This window comes from Vespa mandarinia, chromosome 19, assembly GCF_050613455.1.
Source record: "Vespa mandarinia isolate Hongniang chromosome 19, ASM5061345v1, whole genome shotgun sequence".
Taxonomy (NCBI): Eukaryota; Metazoa; Arthropoda; class Insecta; order Hymenoptera; family Vespidae; genus Vespa; species Vespa mandarinia.
Genome location: NC_140828.1, coordinates 2484300 through 2506858, shown reverse-complemented (window position 1 = coordinate 2506858; position 22559 = coordinate 2484300). Strand labels below are relative to the sequence as shown.

The following is a 22559-nucleotide window of genomic DNA, read 5'->3' as shown; positions in this document are numbered from 1 at the left end:
TGCAGATGTGCAGGAGCCTCAGCAACAGGTTAGAGGCAGGCCTAAATACCCGACTTACCAAAACTTTAAGGGAAGAAAATCTAATTCCTTGATGAATTTGTGTGGTAAGAAGCACCAAGTGACTTGGAATATCGTTAAATCTCCCCTCCCCCCTTTTTTCTCTATCATGTGCAAAAGTCTTAAATGTCCTACACGCCGTTCTAATTTTTATGTAGGCAATAGCAATTACACGTATATATGTAGTAGCATGGTGGCAGATTGGAGCACAAATGGCAATGATATTCATATACACACAAACACACACATATATATACACCCGCGCGCGTGCGAGTAGCCATGTTTTTTTTTTTTCTTCTTCTTGTGTGCCGTCAAAGTTTCACCAATATTATCATTTACTTTCCATCCTTTGTGATTTAACGAATTCTTCTATATGATTTGCAATGTTTATGATAAATTGATCGATCATTATTGAAGATTTTATTGATCTTTTTATATCGGTGTAACTTTGACCATGTCATTCATAAGATATTTCATTTGCTATTGTAGATAATTTTCAGTTGAGGCTTCTTGGGCTTATTGTTGTACAGCATTTGGTTATGGGTACATGTCTATCTTCAGTGTCTTTTCAGATTATTGTTGGTGGCTCCAGTTCCCATTAAAAAAAAAAGAAAAAACCTCTCACTTTGACTCACATTCTGAGTCCTGTATCATATCAATTATCCTATCACATTTTCTCAGATATATATTTGTTTATACCATTCCTATTTGTTTTTTTTTTATTTCCAGGTGTTATCATGATACTAAAAGTATAGCAAATTCATGAAATGTTTTAGCTTCGAATAATAATTATTAGATTAGTATTTCGATCATTCCTTGCTTTTATGCTTTATAAATCGAAGCGTTTATGAATTTGGTATACATACCTTATCTGTCTAATGTTGTAAATAAACAAACAAAAAATAAAATATCAACAATCAAAATTTCGCTTGTAGCGAAATTTTGAATGTTAAATAAGAAATTTTAAAAATCAATAAATTATAGGTAGAATTTGAAAGTTAAGAAAAAACAAAAAAAAAACGTTCGCTAGTTAATCAATTAATATATCCCAGATAAAATTAGTACTTTAGAATAAAAGCAGTAGTTTTGTTTGTTAACAATTTATTATTATTAGATTATATTACAAATCATAAATTTATTATTGAAATGAAAAAGTGTGAAGATCATATAGTATATAATTTAAGAGCTTTTTTTTATAAATGTTAAGCGATTTTTCTATATATTGGACGCAAGCTTATGAAGATGGATATTTTTGAAGTGAGCAGGTTATCAATCACTCTCTCGTAAGTCTAACAAGTGACTAATATCTTTTGAATTTACTAAGAACTAACAGTTCAAAGACTTTATCAAGTTCTTATTCCGTATTCTTTCTCGCTTGGATGGGACAACAAGAATAATAATAATAATAATAATAGTAATAATAATAATATTAATATTAATATATTAATAATAATAATAATAATAATAATAATAATAATAATAATAATAATAATAATAATAATAATAATAATGATAATGATAATAATAATAATAATAATAATAAAGGCTCTCTCTGACAATTTATAAGTGACAGTTCACTTTGTTTTTCTGTTTCAATATGGATAATCTACGTATGTCCGTATTTTTCTATCATTTATTTCTATCTTCATACGTCGAGCTTGCGTTCACAGGTTCGAGTAGTGATCAAGACGGTATGATGTGTCGGTACACAGATACGGATAGCGGATTGGGTCGAGCAACACCACCTAGACGTGCACCTAGTCCTGGTATGGGAAGTATGAGACATCTTCCATCACCATCGGGTCCTGGATCCTTACCACCTGGTCTGATGACGAAAAGAAGAGTCTTTGACGATGGTAGCAGCGATATCAGTAGTACACCGAGTTCGATGATGGATTATAGTGGTAAATTTAATTAAAAAAAAAAAAAGGAAAAAAAATACTTTGATAGTCGATTTTTCTTTTTTATTTTATTTTATTTATTTATTTATTTATTTTTTTTGTTTTTTAACAAACTTTTATTAAAAAAAAAAATTCGTTTATCTTATTTTAAAGGTCCAAGATTGTATAAACAACCTACAACTAAATCGAACCGTGGTATTATGTTGAATGCTGTTGAATATTGCGTGTTTCCTGGTACAGTAAATAAAGAAGCCAAGAGAAAGGTTTTAGATGAAATAGCCAGATCGGAAAGCAAACATTTCCTCATATTGTTCCGAGATGCTGGTTGTCAGTTCCGTGCTCTCTACTCTTACTGTCCAGATCGAGAAGAAGTATCGAAGTTGTATGGTACTGGACCTAAACAAGTCTTCGATAAAATGTTTGATAAGTTCTTTAAGTAAATATCTTGTTTATTTTAAAAAAAAAAAAAAAAAAAAAAAGACAATACAATACTGTTATTCAGAAATTTTATTATAAAGGAGTAATATTTTTTGTTTTCATTAAAAAAAAAATAATTATTCTTTTAGATATAATTCTGGAGGGAAGTGTTTCTCCCAGGTTCACACAAAGCATCTTACAGTAACCATAGATGCCTTTACGATACACGACAGTCTTTGGCAAGGTAAAAAAGTGAATTTACCAAACAAAAAGAACATGCCTCTCGTCATATAGTTTTACACAAGTGTCACTCTTAACATTATGCTACCATATGCCCTTCGTTATTTATAGTTACTATTTTAATACAGGCCCATATTAAATTAATGCAAACGTTGCGTTCTTAGTCAATTTTATAAGGACACCCGATGGATCGGTGCTGACTCGATTATTAATTATGTTACGTTAGTTGTGCGATTATCCCAAGATTTTCTGCGGGATTTTTTTTTTCTTTTTCTTTTTTTCTCTCTCTCTCCCTCCCACTCTCTCTCTCTCTCTTTCTATCTCTCTCTCTCTCTCTCTCTCTCTCTCTCTCTCTCTTGCTTTTATAAGATCGCACGAATTATATTTTTAAACGAACAACGTCATTAGAATTTTTCTTCACTAATTTTTCTCATTCTCTCTTTTATTTTTCATTTCTTATCTTTCTTTTTTTTTCTTTCTCTCTTTCTATCGTATTTTTCTATATTTTGTCTCTCGTAATTTTCTATTGCATTGATCTCAGCACCGATTTTTGTGTCATAAGATTACCAATATCTACGATAGGAACGGTTTGTTGCCGATGCGTAATATTCGTGCGGATTAACTCTCGACATGTAATCTCGTAATCACATAAACTGCTGTGTTGCAAATGGAACGCATGACTGATATCAACGTGTTATTCATTTTCCTAAGTTCACTTTTGCAAGGGGGAGAAAGAGAGAGAGAGAGAGAGAGAGAGAGAGAGCCAGGATTATCGCATTTTCATGTTAACAAAAAAGTCTTGTCTTATTAGTGCATATAAATGATGTGATTCGCACAGGTTTTTTCCATCTTTTTTAGATTTAACAACAACAAAAAATATGTGAATTAATATTATTTTTATTATTATTATTATTAATATTATTATTATTATTATTATTATTATTATTATTATTAATATTATTAATATTATTATTATTATTATTATTATTATTATTATTATTATTATTATTATTATTATTATTATTATTATTATTATTATTATTATTATTATTATTATTAATCTAGTACGATTGGCTTTTACGAACAGTTAAAAATTAAGCAGACGAGGGATCATTAATTTTCACATATGTCATATATTGATGTATTAAAAGACACAAGAGTGATACTGTCATTAATGTTGTTATTTATATTGCGAAAATAAATTAAGCTTTAGCTCACTTCATTTTACAATTTAAAAGTAATCATTTCTTATTTCCTTTTTCATTTCTTAATATTTGTATATATATATATATATATATATATATATATATATATATATTTATACCTTAACAAAAGCTAAAATTATTAACATTTCCAATTAACTTATATTAGATCAAAGTTGATAAATGATTCTTCGTCTTGCATAGTATTTGCAACTGTTGACAGTTGTAGGATATAATGTAATTTGTAATTTGTAATTTGTAATTTGTTTGAGGAGAAGAATGTGTAAGGAGAACAGCTCACAGACTATAAAAGTAGTTTTGTAAATAAATAAGTTGAGAATGAAAATTAGTGAAGAAAATACCAAATCAGCCTTATGGTCAATCTGGGCATAGTATATATATATATATGTGCATACACATATATATATGTGTGTGTGTGTGTGTATGTAAATATATATATATATATATATACATATATATGTATATATATATATCTCGTGCAAGAATGTTTTTCTTTATGATACAAAGAGTATATGCATGAATTCGAATTGAGCTATAAAATGTGCCGTCAAATGTATACTGCTGAGAAAAAAAAAGTGATTGTAACTTGTCAACGAGAAATGAAAAAGAAAAAAAAAAGAAAAAAGAAAAAGAACTCGACTAATATTTATTTTTGATTACTAACAAATTCTGTCGTCTATTGTAAACCCGTAGTTTTTCACACAATGTCTCCATCCCTTTCTTTATCAATTAAAATTACTCTTTGTGATCATCTTGTAAGAGGATAATGGAATATGGTCGGTGTCCTGTGTCACTATCGATATAATTTATATATACCATATTCCAGGATATTTAAACGAGATTGTAATTGACAAGAAAATCATTTCTATATATTATTGTAATTTTTCTTTGGTCTAATTGATAAAACACCATCCATAGTCTGTGTTCCTCAAAGAAAAAGAAAAAGAAATTGAACGAAAGATATGAAATCTTTAAAAAAAAAAAAAAAAAAAAAAAAAATTACGCGTAGGGACGATCATTCTTCTTTTTCTTTTCTTTTCTTTACTTTTATATCTTTTAATCTTTTATTTTATCTAAAGAGAATGATTTACAAATGAAAATTAAATTAATATCTTCTTAAATTTCTTTTGTTTTGTATCACAGAGAATGGTATATCTCATATCAATTAATATTTTCTAGTGGCAAGTGTGCCACATTGTAATTCTTCCTTTTTATTTTCTTTTAGACACATATATATATATATATATATATATATATTATAAGAGAATGAGATATACCTGGTATGTATATTAATGATTAATTAGTTTGATAACATATAAATGAAAAACTATTTATATTGTGCCATAAATTTAACGTCCGCCTCTCAATTGCGATTGGCATTGGCTCTTTTTGTCTTTGGCAAATGACTAATCTTTTAATGAAAGAGTAAATACGAATTTTTTAATACGATATATTCCTATAGATACACGATGGGATAGTGTTTAGATAGAAACGCGAGAAAAATATTTTATAGATTAATATGGAGGGTCTATCATCTCTCATGTAATTCCTATTATTATAATTATATTTTCAATTGAGTATAATCATCGAATTAATTTTATTATAATTATTATTATTATTATTATTATTATTATTATTATTATTATTATTGTTATTATTATTATTATTATTATTATTATTATTATTATTATTATTATTATTATTATTATTATTATTATTATTATTATTATTATTATTGTAACATAACGTGTAAAAGTAACGTCGAAATATTTTGTGTTTTTAAAATGTTTTAATATAAATTTAATCAGATTAGATAGACCCTTCATATTTTTGTATGATTAGACATACAGACAGACAGATATACACGTACACCCATACACCCATACATACATACACAAACATACATAGACACACACACACACACATACAGTAAAAAGCATATTGATTAACATTAGAAACGAAAAAAATTATGCGACATATCGAATTTTCTTCAACTTTCTACGGTCATTCGAAAAAAAAAAAAAGATAATGTATGTATATTTTCCATTGGACAATATGAAATTGTGAATTTTGTCAAGTTTCAATTAGACAGTTTTATTGTCCCTTAAAAGTTTTTTTAGTAGGGACTTAAAAAAAAAAAAAAAGCAAAAGACAAAAGATAAAATCCGTCAACTGTGGTATCCGAAGAGTGTCACTTATTATATTCGCTCTACTGTAAATCTATTTAATTAATTAATTAATTAATACATACATACATTCATTCATTCATTCATTCATTCATTCAATCATTCATTCATTCATTCATTAATTAATTAAAATATATTGTCGTGAAACGGTGAGAAGTAGAAAAAGCTGTGAGCCACCGGTGTCTCTCAGTTATGGTCCGATTTGACAATATTGAATATGAAAACACTATACGCCATAAAATGACTTTAATAAGATTTGAGGTGTGAGGAGTAGCTGTAATAAGTTCACGACGATGACGATGACGTTGACGATGACGACGATGACGACGACGACGAGGAGATTAATAATGATGAGAAACAATAAAAAAAAAAAAAAAAAAAAGAAAAAAAAGAAAAAAAAACGAAAAAAAAAACAAAAAAAAACAAAAAACTAAAAATTATAATATATACATGCATATATATATGTATACATATGTATACATATATATATATACATATGTATATATATATATGTATATATATATGTATATATAGTCACTAATTTTAAGAGTCAACGAGAGACCATTTGGCTTTATGGGAGGAAGAAAATTGAGTACGAAAAGAGCTACGAAAAAATACGAAAGTTATAATGTAGCTAAAAATTGAAAGGTGATTGCTTGTGCTTGATATTTATATTTTTCAAAGGGGGCGATATATTATTAGTGAGCTGTTGGATTTGACGTTTAATGCATACTGTTTTAAACAAACAAAAAAGAAAAAAGGAAAATGCTAAGCGAGCGAGAGAATGTGAGAGAGAGAGAGAGAGAGAGAGAGAGAGAGAGAGAGAGAGAAAGATAGAAAGAAAAAGATTAAAATAAAAACTGGACTACTGACGTATTTGTACGCTGCAGTAATCGCGCTTACTAATAATAAAGAATTACCTTTATGTAATAATTGTTCATTTTTATTATTACAAGAATATTGTCAAATCATTTATTTTCAATTAATCCATACTTGTAAATATTACGGTTTTATATACATGATATATGAACGAAACTATTGCTTAATATATATATATATATTATATATTATATATTATATATATATATACATATATATTATATATTATATACATAATATATATACATATATATTAAATATATATATATATATATATATATATTAAATGTAATAAATTAAATTTCGATCCTATTTTATTGTCAGCATCTTGCAGCGAATGTCATTAATAAAATAATAAAATGTATTTGTAATAGATTCTTTTTCCTTCTTATATTTATCAAGATAAAATTAAAACCATAAATGGCATATAGTGAACTTCCTTCTTAATAAAATTAAAATTACACTACTCATTAGTTTTATATTATCTCATTGTATTTATTATACAGGGAAGTATCATTAATGATAGTAATGTTTAAATTTAGTGCACTCAGTGGCACATTTAACAAAAGTAAGCAGATAATATATGCAGGTAATAATCCTTTAAGTCATTTGAAAAGATTAACGTAATTCTAAAAAAATGTTTTCTGATTTACAGAAAATACAAATAAGCGATTAGCTTATTGTACACTCTTTTAGAATATGCAAAAAAAATCATCCAAACACTTTGAAACTACATAAAGGCAGTCAACGCTGGAGATCAATAATACGATTGCATAAAAGCACTATGAAATATTATCAAAAGGATGTGAAAACTTAAAAATCATCAAAAATCATCTTTGAATATACACACAGCACTGAAACAATCAAGAGGATCGCAAAACCTGGAAATGAAGTCCATAATTGAAAAATACAATTATTTGCAAAAATAATACCTAAATAAACACTTTAAAAAATAAAATTACATAAGTATTATGTACTGTACCATAGAGCACTATGTTGTATAATTATAAAGTAAAATATATTTTTCATGTATAAATAATAATAGTGAAAATAAATATTTAACTATAATAGAAATTCAATGCGTATTAAATAAAATCCCACCATTATTCCTCCTCCACGACTTACATAAGAAAAATCGATCCATATATTTATGTTCTCCCTTAAGTTATGGTAACCATGAAATAAATTTCAAATTTTGGACAAACCGAAAATTTTTCCCGTAAAACTGGATTTGTATCAGGATCATATGACGAGCGAAGAGGTGGCACGCGAGAACGTGCCACCTCCTGGTAAGTTATATTCTCCTGTTCAAAAATCCAAATTACAGGGACCGCGAAAATTTTTCCCATAAGACTGGATTTCGTATTATGGAAAACTCTGGAAATTTTCCTGCAAATCGAGGTTTATATCAGGGTCATGGGATATGCAAAAAGATTGACGATTTCATGTTCGAATTTTTATATACCGACGGAAGGTACAATACTAGATTTCTGTTTTAGCGATGTCGATATTGATTTGTTTTTTCTGATGGTGATACATTTGTCCCTTATTATAGATTATTGTTTTATCGTTCTCGGTCGATAATAATAGATCATTGTTTTATCGGCTGGATGTTTTATTCTGTAATGAAAACTTTATTTACTAACAGCTAGGATCATGGAAAAATAACTTCATAGACTTATAATATTACTCATAACGACTTTTTTATCATCAATAGATTATTTATTGTTATTCATAACCTTATATATATATATAATCTAATAATTTCTGGCCAAAAAGACAACAATATACTATAAGGGGATGAGGAAACAAAAAATGTTATAATCATCCGGAATAAAATTTTTTTCATTTAGAAAATAATTTAAACATGAGAATAAAAAAAAACAGTTTCGACTTGTTAGTAGTAAGGTAGGTATATTATGTACTAAATGCAAAAAGTTACATTACATTAAATATTTTTTTTCTTCTCCTCATTTACTTCTCTCAACATTATCTCTCTCTCTCTCTTTTTTTTATGGTTTGTCTATCTTTTTTTTTGGTTTATCGTAATAATTTCGTCCACAGTTTTACATACATACACACAAAATTTTGTCCCAGGCTGAAATCATTATTTTTGCTAGAAAAGTTCGTCATTATATATTTTATAATCTAATCGCTTTTCTCGTGCTTGCGTGTGTGTGTGTGTGTGTGTGTGTGCGCGCGCGCGAATCTGTATGTTATGTGTGTGCGCGCGAATCTGTATGTTATGTGTGTGCGCGCGAATCTATATGTTATGTGTGTGCGCGCGCACGTGCACGTGTGGCTGCTGCATGGCTCTTACTTTTATTTATTTTGTTTTGACCTTGAATATTTTATAATATTAATCATAATGACCCTCTCCCTCCCCAATCCCTCTCTCTCTCTCTTCTTCTTTTATAGAAATCAAAAAAATTATATATTTTATAGTTTTACAAGAGTTTTTGTTCCTATGTAAAGGAATAATCCGCGTCACTGTGGATTTATTAATGCGCTTTGACGGTCTTTTTATACTCTACATATGTACTACATAAATATCTACATACATATATACACACATCTTCATTGGCAAATAAAAGGAAATAATAATTATATAAACGACGACGTATTATGCTTAGCAAAAAGTAACTAAAGTTATGCTTAACAAGTTGCATCCTAATCTCTCTCTCTCTTTCTCTCTTTCTAAGTACAAACACAAACATAAATATACACACATATATGTATATATATATATATATATATATCTTTTTTTCTTTCTCTTTGTTATTCGTATTAGATCATAAAATTCGATTATTCTATCCTGTCAATTGATTTATCTCACATCAATTTGACAATCAGCTGATAAAAAGCACCGTACAAAAAATCTGGCAGAAAAATCGATATACATTTGTTATTAATCACTTGCGGTGCAAAGAAATTCACGGTTGACGTGCCACGCACGTCATGTTACTTTCTGCAACAATCATCTGACGACGTGTGTAACACGACGCTGGTATTCCGGTAACGGAATCATCTCGACGTGCGTGGCACGTCTTTCCATCGCAAATGATTAATCATACATGCAACTTTTTCTCTTTCTATTTTGTACAAAGTAAGAAAGGCTAAACATCGAAAATTGTCTTATACAGGCAATGTTAGAAAGCTGGTTGTCTTCTAATGCGAAATCATAATTTCGAGAAGCTTAGACAATATCAAATATTAATTATTAAAAATATATATATAAGTATAATATATATGTATATATATATATATATATATAATCTCAGAGCAACGCGAAACTATTTCTTTATTCACGATTAAGATACGGTAGTATCATCGTGATTCCTTTTCTTTTTTTCTTTCTTCTTCTAATTAATTTTCTTTTCTTTCTTTTTATCTCTTTATCTATTTTTTTAATCTTTAATCTCGAAGAACGATATTGGTGGCATTCTAAAGTGCTACGAGAAGTATCGTGTTATTAAATGTATATTTATTGAAGAATGAAAAAAAAAGAAAAAAATGGATAATAGTTAAGCAAAAAAAAGAAAAAAAAGAAATTGAAGAGTAAAGGAACATTAATATTTGAAAACATTTTTTTTTTTATAATTAAAAAAAATTTATTGCATCTCTCCGTAAGGACGAAAAAAACTCTATACGATACTAATGATATATATGATATTCTATTTTTTTTTTTCTTTTTTTTTTTTTTTTTTTTTTTGTTAATTTTGGCATTCACGATCGAATAATGTTTTAAATTAATTAATTGATTGATTGATTAAACGATTAATCAATTCATTAATATTAACATTATTATTATTATTATTATTATTATTATTATTATTATTATTATTATTATTATTAATTGATTAGAAATTATGACGCTATCATGTGTGCGATAATGAATATTTGACGAAAATTATCAATAACGTGATTCGATTGAGTTATGCTTTTTTTTTTCAGATGTGTGAATTTTGTTTATATTATATTATTAATCTTACTTTAATTAATTAATTAATTTAATTATTTATTTATTTATTTATTTATTTAACTTCGTGCCTAAAATATTCAAATTTTTGAATTTTATATAATTAACTTGCCGCAAAACCTCCACCTTTTGAAAAAAAGATATATATTTTTATTTTTTTTTTCTCGTTTCACTCTTTACAAACAAAAATTCGAGACTTCGTCTATCTTAGATTATACAAACGGTAGATTATTTTGCAAAAAAGAAAAAAAAGAAAATACAAAAAAGATATATCCATCGATAGATTTATCGATCATTCGAAGGGCTGGTAGGCCGGAAAAATATGTTGCTCTCTCTCTCTCACTTTCTTACTTTCTCACTTTCTCTCTCTCTCTTTCAATATATAATATAATATTTACTAGTGAAATTTTTATTAATATACGAGTATCGATTTAGATGAATTAATTAAGTATAAAAAGACAAAATTGCTTACATTGATTTTTTTTTCTTCTTCTTGGTTTACTACCAAATTTTTTGTATTTTTTTTTTTTTTACATTTCGGTTGGCAACAAATGTAATAATATCGCAGCTTTAAAAATCGACTTGCTAATATTTTTTTCTCAACTAACACATCGACTATCTTATATTTCCTTCTTTATATTCATATATTTTATTTGTCCTTTAAATCTAAGATTTTTCCTTTTTTATTTTTATTTATTTAATTTTTTTTTTTTCTTTCTTTTTTAATGTTCATGGAAATATTTATTTATCGAGGGAATAAAATAGGAAAAAAGAGGAAAACTGTCGACTACTTTCTCTCTCACTCTCTCTCTCTCTCTCCCTTTCAATTATGATATATATATATATATATACACATACACATAATCATATGCATACATACATATACATATGTAAATATTATTAGGATATATCAGATCATCAATCATTCAAACAGCAAAAATTCATTCCAATCGAATATCAAAAGTCTTATTTCTTTGCCCACCTGTCTCTATTTTTTGTTAACAGTTACAGTAATAATTAATAATAACTTTATAGCGTATATAATAATAGTAGTGTATCAAGGAAGAAAACAATTAGCGTCGAATTCTTGTGATTGGTTTTTTTCTTGTATAATTATTATTATTATTTATTATTATTATTATTATTATTATTATTATTATTATTATTATTATTATTATTATTATTATTATTATTATTATTATTATTTATTATTATTATTATTATTATTATTATTTATTATTATTATTATTAATTTTTCTAAGTGTCGATCTCCATCGATGAATCGCAATAATCGTGCGAATATTAAAATCGACACGTAGAAGAGAAACCCATTTCGAAGACATGCACTTAATTGTTTTTTTTTGTTTTTTTTTTTTTGTTTTTTTATCCTCTTCTTCACTTATTCCGTTCTATAATACTTATGTTACTATAGCGCGTGTAGGTGTATAATACGTGTACGTGTGTGTCTGCTGTGTGTATCTATTGATTGTTTATTTTCTTCAGATAATTTTTTGTTTTTTCTTTTTTTTTCCCCGTTTTTCTTTTTTTCCTTTTTTTCTTTTTTTTTTCTTCCTTTTTTAAATTATTAATATTATTATTTGAAGCAGAACACTGCGAATTCTTCGATCATCAGAGAGCCAACCATATATATATATATATATATATATATATATATATGCATATATATATATATATTGAAATATATATATATATATTGAAATATATATATATATATATTGATTTTCTCAACAATGACAATGACAATTAATTTGTTTCAATTCATTCATTCATTCATTCGAAACAATTGATAAGGGATATGATCCGCAATTGTAAATACGATTTGGAAGTACAGGTACGATTTTTGTTAATTCTCTACTACGTTAATCTCTTCCAAATAAATAATGTGTGAGATTTGGATGAGGAGTATAATAAAGACAGAAAAGAAAGACCAAAGAAAAACAAAATTTGTATACATACATATACATATATATATATATATATATTTTTTTTTTTAAGAATAATGATTAAGGATACACGGTATGTTTTACAGAAAAAAAAAATTATGGGGAAGTTTAAATAAAAAAAAGAAAAAAAAAGAAAAAAAAAAGAAAAAAAGAAAAACTTTCTATTGCGTGAGAAGATGAATGGTGAGAAATGGCGAGACCAGCTGCAGTTGAAGAAATATTTTATGTATTATCATCATAATCATCATCATCATCATCATCATCATCAATCGATACCGGTCGATTGATCATGTATATAACGTTATATTATGTGTGTATATGTGTCTGTGTGTGTATGTGTATGTATATTTATACTTGTTGATAATTAATAGAAAAAGGAAATTTGACAATGTCTTTTTGTTTCTTTTTTCTTTTTTTTTTTCTTTTTTTTTTTTTTTGTTCTTATTGATACGACCACAGAACAATCGCAGTTCCCTACTAGTTTATTTACCAACAGTCCGACCAAATCGATAATAATCTATGAACAAATCTCTTCGTCGATATTCTTCTTTGCGCTTAAAGGGGGTGAAGGAACCAGGTGTCTTATCGTCGGCAGTTAACGAATTAATAATAATATTATTACGAGTGTACACTCGAAGATGTTATTTAATAAATGATTTTATCTTTCTTCTTTTCTTTCCCTCCCTCTCTCTTTTTTATTTTTTTTTGTTTTTTTTCACTTAGATCGTAGGATTAATTTGGCTCATGGAAAGGTGGAATAAATTAAGAGAAAAAGAGTTATATGTATGTGTGACGTGTTGTTGAGAGAGAGAGAGAGAGAGAGAGAGAGAGAGAGAGAGAGAAAAAGAGAGAAAGAGTGAGAGCAAGAGAGAGAGAGAGAGAGAAAGAGAGAATAAGATGAAAATAAAAGAAAATACAAATTAGATCCACGTCACACTATATTATAACTCTCTCCTTATAATTAATATACCCAGTGAAATTTCTTCCTTTCTTTTTTTGTTTTGTTTTCATCCTTTTTGCCTGAAATTGATGTTTAAGAAGAAACATCGTACCCTGTGTACGTTGTTAATTTTTGCTGCTGCTATAGTAGTGTAGTAGTAGTAGTAGTAGTAGTAGCAGAAGTAGTAGTAATGGTGATAGTTGTAGTAGTAATAGTAGTAGCAGTACTAGTTGTTATTGTTGAAAGACGTTGTCCAGGATTTACAGACAGATGGTCACGTGTCACTCCATTATACACGTACATATAACATATGTTTGTGTGTATATATGATGTGTGTGGCTGGGTGTGTGTACGTATGTGTGTATGTATATACGTATGTATGTATGTATGTATGTACTTTTCTTTCCTTTTCTTTATTTTTGTTAATATTATTTCGTTTATTAAGTTTTCATTGTAAAGTCTTTAAAATTCCTGGTCGGTTAATGTATGAAGAACAAACTCGAGTTGACTTTATCGACTTGGGTGTGGTGGCCATGAAGAAGAAGAAGAAGAAGAAGAAGAATAAAGGTAATTATTCTTTTTTTTTTCTTTTTCCATCTCTTTTTTTCTTTTTTTCCTTTTTTTTTTCCTTTTTTTTTTTTCCTTTTTTTTTTAAGTCTTGACGTCTGATGAAGAAAATATTATATTGGCTTAATGTGATCACGAATATAAGCCATATCATAATATTGTATATCCTTCATCACGTAGTTCGAGTTCGTATTTCGTACTAATTGTGCCGACGTCTGGTTTAATAGTTTTTAACTGCTTGACGAACGTTTCAAGCAGATATAAGCGTACAAGGGCGACATCTTTATCGACGTCGAGTAGCGTACGAACTAGTCCTGGGTTCTGTGTGTGTTTTGGGAATGAGAGGATGGTAGTAATGTACCGGTGAGACTTATATCCGACAAAGAAGGGAATGGGAGATGACTCTTTTTAATCATCACTTTTATATTAGCGACGATTTTGATAACTGGCGTTGCTTGGATTACCAGGTTGTCTCATTCCACCACCTCCCCTACCACCATCTCCTCCTCTTGAAAAGCCACCGCGACCACCTCTTGCTCCATGTTGACCACCCCTCATCACTCCTCCTGGTCCACCTACAATCGATGTGTCATACTACTCTTACTAAATGTTACGATCAATACTATCTCATCCTCTGTCTTTCTCTCTCTCTCTCTCGCTCGCTCTCGCTCTCACTCTCGCTCTCACTCTCGTTCACTCTAGTTACCATATCTATACTACCGTTAAATCATTTCTCGTTAAATGATCACGACATGATCATCTAACGATTTTACGATCGTTACCTGGTCCACGTTGCTGTTGTTGCTGTTGTTGTTGTTGTCCTCCCATTGGTCGCATATTACCGTCACCAGAATTCAATCTTCCTCCACTACCATCCATTGACATCCTAGGCTTAGTTTTCTTTTCTTCCACGTTCAACTTTTGTCCGTGCTCATCAGGATAAAATATAGGCTACGATAAAATACAATATTATAATACTTCACACATATGATAATATATTAGAAAAAAGAAGGGGAAAAAAAAAGTAGAGAAATTGATTATAAAAGCTAACCAAAGAGTTTAACACTTTCGTAACAACTAATTGATCCTCAAAAGTAATAAATCCATAATTCGGTACTTTCGCAGCATTGTTACTACCCAATGGACCTTTGCATCTGTCACTGGATTTACTGTGTACACGTAAATCCGCCACTCTGCCATACCGTTCAAATAATTGACGCAAATCGTGTTCGGACGCATTGTGTGGCAAATTTCCAAGAAATAGTTGATGAGCGTCACTGTATTGACACGGTCTTGCTCCTCCACGTCTTTCTCCATCTTATAAGAGATATATAAATTATTAATTATCTTTTAGATAAAAATAATATATTTAGATTAAAATAATATTGGGATGAGAAATTATTTATAGTTTACCTCGTTGAACAAGACCACCTCTCGAGGCTCTTTGTTGTTGATGCTGTGGTTGTTGTTGAGGTTGTTGATTACTGTTTGTTCTATGAGTTTGTGGTTGAGACGTAGCCACGTTCATTCCTGATAATGTAGCTCCACTACCTGTAGGATGCAACGGTGATCTATCGTCTAACCTCAAATTCGTCATTGGTGGCTAAAAAATAAAAAATAAAACAAAAAAAAAAAAAAAAAAAAAGTAAGAAACAATAAGAATCGAATGTCCCTTGTCACGTCTAAATATTTAATTATTTAATTCGTAATTAATAAATCAAATAAATCATAAATTATATCTTACATAAACCATAGGAACTTACAGGGGACATAGATATCTTCGGAACCTGAGGACTAGGAGTAGCGGTGGAACTTGGAAAAGATTTTACCAAATTAGCATAAGTTTTAGGCCCGCTACTGCTAACATTCGTATTAGATACTTGATGTTCAGGTTCAGTTTCTTGTGCAGATGGTGTAAATGTCTCAGTATCCGTTTGTTCCTGAGTTTCTTCTGATTGTACTTGCGGTTCTTCCTCCGCCGACGTTTGCTGTTCCGCCGCTGTATCTGTTTCTGCTTCTTGAACAAACTGAGTCTGTGCTGCTGTCTCAGCAACATATTGATGTTGTTGTTGCTGTTGTACGGGAGGTGGTGGTGGAGGTTGTTGTTGTTGTTGTTGCTGTTGAGGCTGAGGCTGTTGTTGATTAATCAATGTCGTTTCCTCATGAACGGATCCGTTTAAAACTTGTTGCATCACAGGATGTACCTAATCGTTTAATGCAATCCAAATAATATGAATATTTTATAGAACATATCAATTCTTTATTATCATATTTTATTTCCTATAATACTAACCAATGGCTGTGGTGGTTGTGTATAATAGATCTGTTGTTGTTGAAGTTGAGGTTGTTGCGTAGGAATAATAGTGGGTTGACTTTGCGGTTCGGCAGTTGGTGCAGAGCCTGTAAGTGGCTGTCCTTGATTTTGATGTTCATCTTCATCTGGTTCAGAAGGACCACCTTCTTCCGCATCTCTTTCAGTGGTCTCATTCATACCTCCTTCCATCCCACTCACATCCGTTTCTTCTTCATCAGGAAAAATCAAATCTTGATAACGGAAAATGTCATTGTGTACGTAATACTTTTTTGGTGCTTGGATGGCCAACACAAAAGTTTGAGTGAAGCGGCGCATCGGTTGTCCAGCATTAGATAATTCGCCAGATACCTATAAAATAAAATATATCAAATGAAATATCTTGTACTTAATTATCTAAAAGTTAATTAATTATGCTATTAGATATATATATATACTATTTACCTGTACAACAACTCCATTTTCAAGAGTAAGTTGTGAATCAACTTGACTTATCTTTGCATGGCAATCACGAAAATTGAGTTGTTGAATCTTTTGATGTATTTGTTTTTGACCAATAGCAGGCGTCGATTCTCTATTAGAATCTAACCCGCCATGTACAAAAGAAGAATGTTGATTATAGAACCTACAAAATATTCTATCAATTATTACTGCCATAACAATGTAATATAAATAAATAAAATGATACTTTATTAGAGTAAACAATTAATACCTATGAAGATGTGCTGGGGCTTGATTAAGCAAAGTATAATATTGTCGGACAAATTCGCGTCCGACACTTTGCGGCGAGGGGGATGCCTCCATGACCATCTTTTTTCTTTTTGGTCTCTCCAAAACAATTTGCCAAAAGATTGATTAAACTGCTCGATTGCCAAAGCTGCAGTTTGATGAAGCAAATATCTGAAATGGCAAATAAATAATAAGAATTTTTATTATCGATATAAAACAATAGTTGGGGGGGAGAAGGGGAGAGAGAGAGAGAGAGAGAGAGAGAGAGAGAGAGAGAGAGAGAGAGAGAGAGAGAGAGAGAGAGAGAGAGGGAGAGAGAGAGGTTGGAGAGAAACAAATTCTAAAGAATCCTTGCACATCATGTCAAGTGTGTCCTGCTTAGCATTATCACATGAGACACTGAGTGCGCATAAAATAAAAAAGAAAACCCTGATGTAACTTCTACAAAGATTTCTTTTTATAAAATAATTTTTATAAAATAATTTTTAATAAATTATTAATAATAAAGCTCTATTATTATATTATTCCTAATTACATGTAAATGACAAAAATTGTATATAGCTAATCTTAAAATTTCAATATAAACAAAATTAAATTTAACTCGTAAAACGAGAGAGAGAGAGAGAGAGAGAGAGAGAGAGAGAGAGAGAGAGAGAGAGAGAGAGAGAGAGAGAGAGAGAAAGAGAGAGAAAGAGAAAGAGAGAGAAAGACAGAGGAAATTTATACAATGGGAAGGAACACGAGTATGCATAAGACTAGGAATGTGGCGTGTGTCGATCCACGCTAGAGAGCATCAAAGAAGAACGCGGGCAAAGATAGGCGGGAGAACGCAAAGAAATAATATCATCAAATGGGGGTTAGGTAAAGACAATTAGAAATAACGCGAAGCATATCCCGAAATATTTCCGTGTGATTATAAATTCGATTAAATATAAAATCGTGGAGAGGTGAGGAGAGGAGAGGAGGTGGGGCTAGAGGGAGGAAATCGAGGACAAAGAAGGGACTGCCTGCCCGGTCGTTCGGTCGTTCGGTCGGTTGGTTGGTTGGTTGGTTGGTTGGTTGGTCGGTCGGTCGGTCGGTTTTACGAGCAAGCATGGCGATTTTTCTTGATCTCTTTCTGTGGGACGGTTAATCCAAAAATTCCCCAGAAAGCACGCTTTGGGGGAAAGAAACTAATTGAAGTAAATCATAAACATACTAAATCTCTTATCGGTTATATTGTTATGATTTGTAAATGTTTAATGGGAGGAGAGGAAAAAAAAAAGAAAAAAAAGAAAAAAAAAAACAAGAAACAACTGGATATTCGATAAAACGTTCGTAATTATACGTAAATTAGAAACCGAGGCGCGGAGGGAGATAGAGGAGAACGATGAAAAAGGAGAGAAGAAGAGAGGGAGAAACGAGAAGAAGGAGGTATAGCATAGGCGAAACCCGCGATCTTGTATCCTTTTTTCCTTCCTTCCTTCCTTCCTTCCTTCCTTCCTTCCTTTCTTCCTTTTTTCTTTCTTTCTTTCTTTCTTTCTTCTCACTAATTTTCTTTCTTTCTGAAGCTCACTATTACGAAAATTCGAATATCACTAAACTTCGTGTGATATCTTTTTACGTGATTCGTATTACTGTTTTACACTCACCTAACAAGGATCGCTCTTGAATAGACGCGAAGCACTGAGTTTACCGATGATATTGAGAAAGCCGGGAAGAGAAAAACAGAAAGAGAAAAAGAGGGAGAGAGAGAGAGATAGATAAAGAGAGAGAGAGAGAGAGAGAACAGCCTTTCCACGAGAGCAACAACAGTCCACGATAATGTTAATTATAAAAACAGTTCTCAGTGTTGGGACCTCCGAGCACCTTGGTGTCAGCACATGCAGCGGAACCTGCACTGAAAAGCTAGTCAAATAGAAAGAAGTTACTGCTTCCGAGATCACTAACTGTGGCATCCCCTATCGTTTAAAATATGAACTAAATACTTAAGGCGCATATTTATGTGTATATATATATATATGTATTAATACACTAAATATTTTTGGACAAAATTATTGATATATACTATTATTATTATTATTATTATTATCCTTTCAATTCGTTCTATATGAATATTTATTTATTAAATTGTTCTCTTTGTTATCTTTATTATCTGATATGAACGTTTGTTTTGTAATTTTTTTTTCTTTTTCTTCTTCTTTTTTTTTTTTTTTTTTTTTTCTATCGATCTTAACGAATCAATAGATAATATCTATTTTTATATTCGTATCGTTTCTCTGTAAACTAAGATAATGAAACTTTTAAAATATTTTTAGAATTGTTCGCATTAATTGATTCGACGATAAGATTATATTCTTTAATAATGTAATATGTGTTTTTCTTTGTAAAAAAATATTAAATACGAGGATATGCATGTATGTATGTATGTATGTATGTATGTATGTATGTATGTATGTATGTATGGATGTATGTATGCATGGATGTATGTATGTATGTACGTATGTATGTACGTATGTATGTCGTATGTATGTACGTATGTATGTATGTGCGTGTGTGTATATTACTGAGGAAAAAGAAAAAGTCATGGTTTTTTTTATGGTGTCTTTTTTGTCAAAAATATTTGAAGAAAAGGGAATAAAGTGTTTTCGGAACGCCGTTAAAAATTACAATTGTACATCGCTTGAGCATCGCTCAGGCTAACGATTTTAAATAATCACGATGTGAGCAATGAGCGAGAGGCCTAAAGTTTGGATGAACGCCATTTTTCGTCTGCATCTTAAGATAGTATCTCACTTAAGCTCTTCGCTCATTGGTCGCTATTTCCCGCGCTTGTAAATCGATTTCAATTTTCACCACGTATAACCTATTTTCTTTTTTTTTTTTTTAAGTTGTTTTCTTTTGTTTATTAATCAATCGATAGTTCTCGTTACGTTTCTATTATAGTTCGCATTAATTAATAAAGACTACATTCAAATTCATTACATATATATATAAATATATAATGAATTATAATGATATATATATATATATATATGATGTCATTCTTACACGCCAATCAAAGAATGTTAATTTTTAGATAAAGATTTGATGCTTTTTAGCAAGATAATAACCGAGATTATTTTTAATCTTATCTTTCTTTCTTTCTCTCTCTCTCTATCTCTCTCCCTCTCTCACCCTTCTGAAATCCAAAAGTATTTCTTATTAATTTTCATTACAAAATTTTAATCTCCCGTTAAATTAATTATGACAGAACAATGGTTTTTGATAAAATCGAACTTGTCGTTTTCTGTTAAAGAAAAAAAATCTCATTATTAACGTATTATAGTTAAGAATTTCTCTTTCTCTCTCTCTCTCTCTCTCTCTCCCACTCATTCGCTCATTCTCTCTCTCTCTCTCTCTCTTTCTCTCTCTCTCTCTCTCCTCTCTAATGTTACAATATTTTTATTAAACGACAATCGCGAAGTTAAAATCAAACATCGAAGCTCGACGATGTCTGAGAACTTTATACTAGAGACATATATCGATTAGTATACTAGGCGGAATTTATTATTAGTTTTTAATCGTTTTTTTTTCTTTTTTTTTTTGTTTCTTTTTTTAATCTTTTTTAATTAATGTGATATAAGAGTTTATTTACTTAATTTATAAAAGTGATCCTATCTACGAAAAAATATCTTAACAGAATAGGTAAGTCACAATCGCGCTATTTAACAACTTATTATTATTATTGTTGTTGTTGTTTTTAATCTATATCAAACAAAATACTGAAAGCTTTATTTTAAAACATTATTTAGTGTATCTTCTCCCTTTCTTGGTTTTCTCTTTTTCTTCCTCCTCCCCCGCCCCTCTTCCAAGGAAATATTACAACACATGACTTGAGCACAGGATTCGTAGATTAAAGAAAAAGAAAAATACAATGGAGACTTGTACTTGATATACATTAATATACGACTTACTTTTTTTTCTTTTTATATATATCTACAAAGAAAATTGTGTCAAATATATAAATATTAAGAATACCTATGCAGAGTCGTTTCCCTTCATATTAGAGCGAAGAATCATCTCACCGAAGACATAATTAGCTGCAATAGAATCAGCAAAATACTTGTTTTTTTTTTCCTTTTTTTCTTTTTTACTCTTCTATATATACTTTTTATTATTATTTTTTTTTTCCTTTCTATAATAAGATCGATAAACCCTCCTCAGTCTTATATGTAAATCTAATATTATATTTTAGATTTGACGCATTAAAGAAATCTTGTGTACATACTGTTTTTGTTTAGCTTCTTTTTTTTTTCTTTCTTTTCTTTTGTTTTTAAAGTAAAAAATAATTATATAGGACCTGGTCAATACAAATACACACACACAACCGTATGCAAGATATATTATGTACACAAAATGAATTTATTTTATTCTATTATTCTTACCAATAAGGAAGCAATAATCTTTTTACCGCATCTTTTTTTTCTCTCTCTCTCTCTCTCTTCCCCCCCCCCCATAATAATCACTATAAACAGTTGGGCATCTATTACATTTTTCTCTTTTTCTTTTGTTGCTGAAACATTCATGTGTAAAAAGTACATTGCCTCTGCTTACTCTTCTACGGCAGGTTTCATCTCCCCCCCTCCCCACCCATTTATTAACTTTAATTATAGACAAAATTAAAATAATCTTATATCGTTAAAAATGTGGACAAAGTTGGTTGTGTTATTTTTCTTCTCTTTTTCCTCAGCTCTGTTCACCGAAGTTATACGAATGAGAGAACTCGTATTTTTATTTATTCTCTACACACTATTTCGTATTTTAAATTATTATTATTATTATTATTATTATTATTTATTATTATTATTATTATTATTATTATTATTATCTTTCATCTATTGCTTTCCCATTTGCACAAGGAGAAAAAAAGAAAAAAAAAAAAAAAAAAAGAGAAAAAAAAAGAAAAAAAAAAAGAAAAAAGAAAAAACAAAATAAGAATCATGTATTTAATAAACGCCACAAAATATTTAAATATTTTTTTGTGGGAGTAAAAAAGGCGTGGGTGTTGTTACGGTTGTTGTCCTTTGATGGTCGCGTTTAATGTAATCATTGAAAACTACGTTCGTTTATAATTGTACTACCCATATCTTTACAACTTCATTGGCCATATCCAAAAAAATGCAAATATTTTATTCTCCTTCTTAG

The 22559-nt window shown here is 29.5% G+C and overlaps 2 protein-coding genes across 15 annotated transcripts in view; one reads left to right on the top strand and one right to left on the bottom strand.

The window, feature by feature from the left end:
- Patronin (calmodulin-regulated spectrin-associated protein patronin) overlaps positions 1–5867 on the top strand; it is a 48275-nt gene extending 42408 nt beyond the window's left edge. For 5 of the 12 annotated variants that reach the window (XM_035880630.2, XM_035880634.2, XM_035880639.2 and 2 more), the window contains 4 exons: positions 6–104; positions 1728–1961; positions 2112–2394; positions 2525–5867. In XM_035880630.2, the coding sequence (XP_035736523.1) occupies positions 6–104; positions 1728–1961; positions 2112–2394; positions 2525–2669 (761 nt within the window). In that variant the 3' untranslated portion in view covers positions 2670–5867. Of the gene's footprint in view, positions 1–5; positions 105–1727; positions 1962–2111; positions 2395–2524 lie in introns of those variants that run through there. The other 7 variants (XM_035880641.2, XM_035880636.2, XM_035880640.2 and 4 more) reach the window with 4 other exon arrangements.
- Positions 5868–13239: 7372 nt separating this feature from the next.
- Positions 13240–19277, bottom strand: rin (ras GTPase-activating protein-binding protein 2). 3 transcript variants are annotated; one of them, XM_085662625.1, is made up of 10 exons: positions 19025–19277; positions 18825–18947; positions 17377–17564; positions 17109–17289; positions 16647–17015; positions 16117–16557; positions 15767–15956; positions 15405–15670; positions 15136–15304; positions 13240–14928 (listed from the first exon to the last, which is right to left on the bottom strand). In XM_085662625.1, the coding sequence occupies exons 3-10, from the start codon at positions 17472–17474 to the stop codon at positions 14780–14782; spliced, it is 1863 nt and encodes a 620-aa protein (XP_085518751.1). In that variant the 5' UTR covers positions 17475–17564; positions 18825–18947; positions 19025–19277; the 3' UTR covers positions 13240–14779. The 3 variants fall into 3 exon arrangements, with proteins under 3 accessions (XP_085518751.1, XP_085518753.1, XP_035736544.1); XM_085662627.1 differs by having other exon boundaries at positions 18829–18947; XM_035880651.2 differs by lacking the exon at positions 18825–18947 and having other exon boundaries at positions 19025–19276.
- Between the last annotated feature and the right edge of the window lie 3282 nt (positions 19278–22559).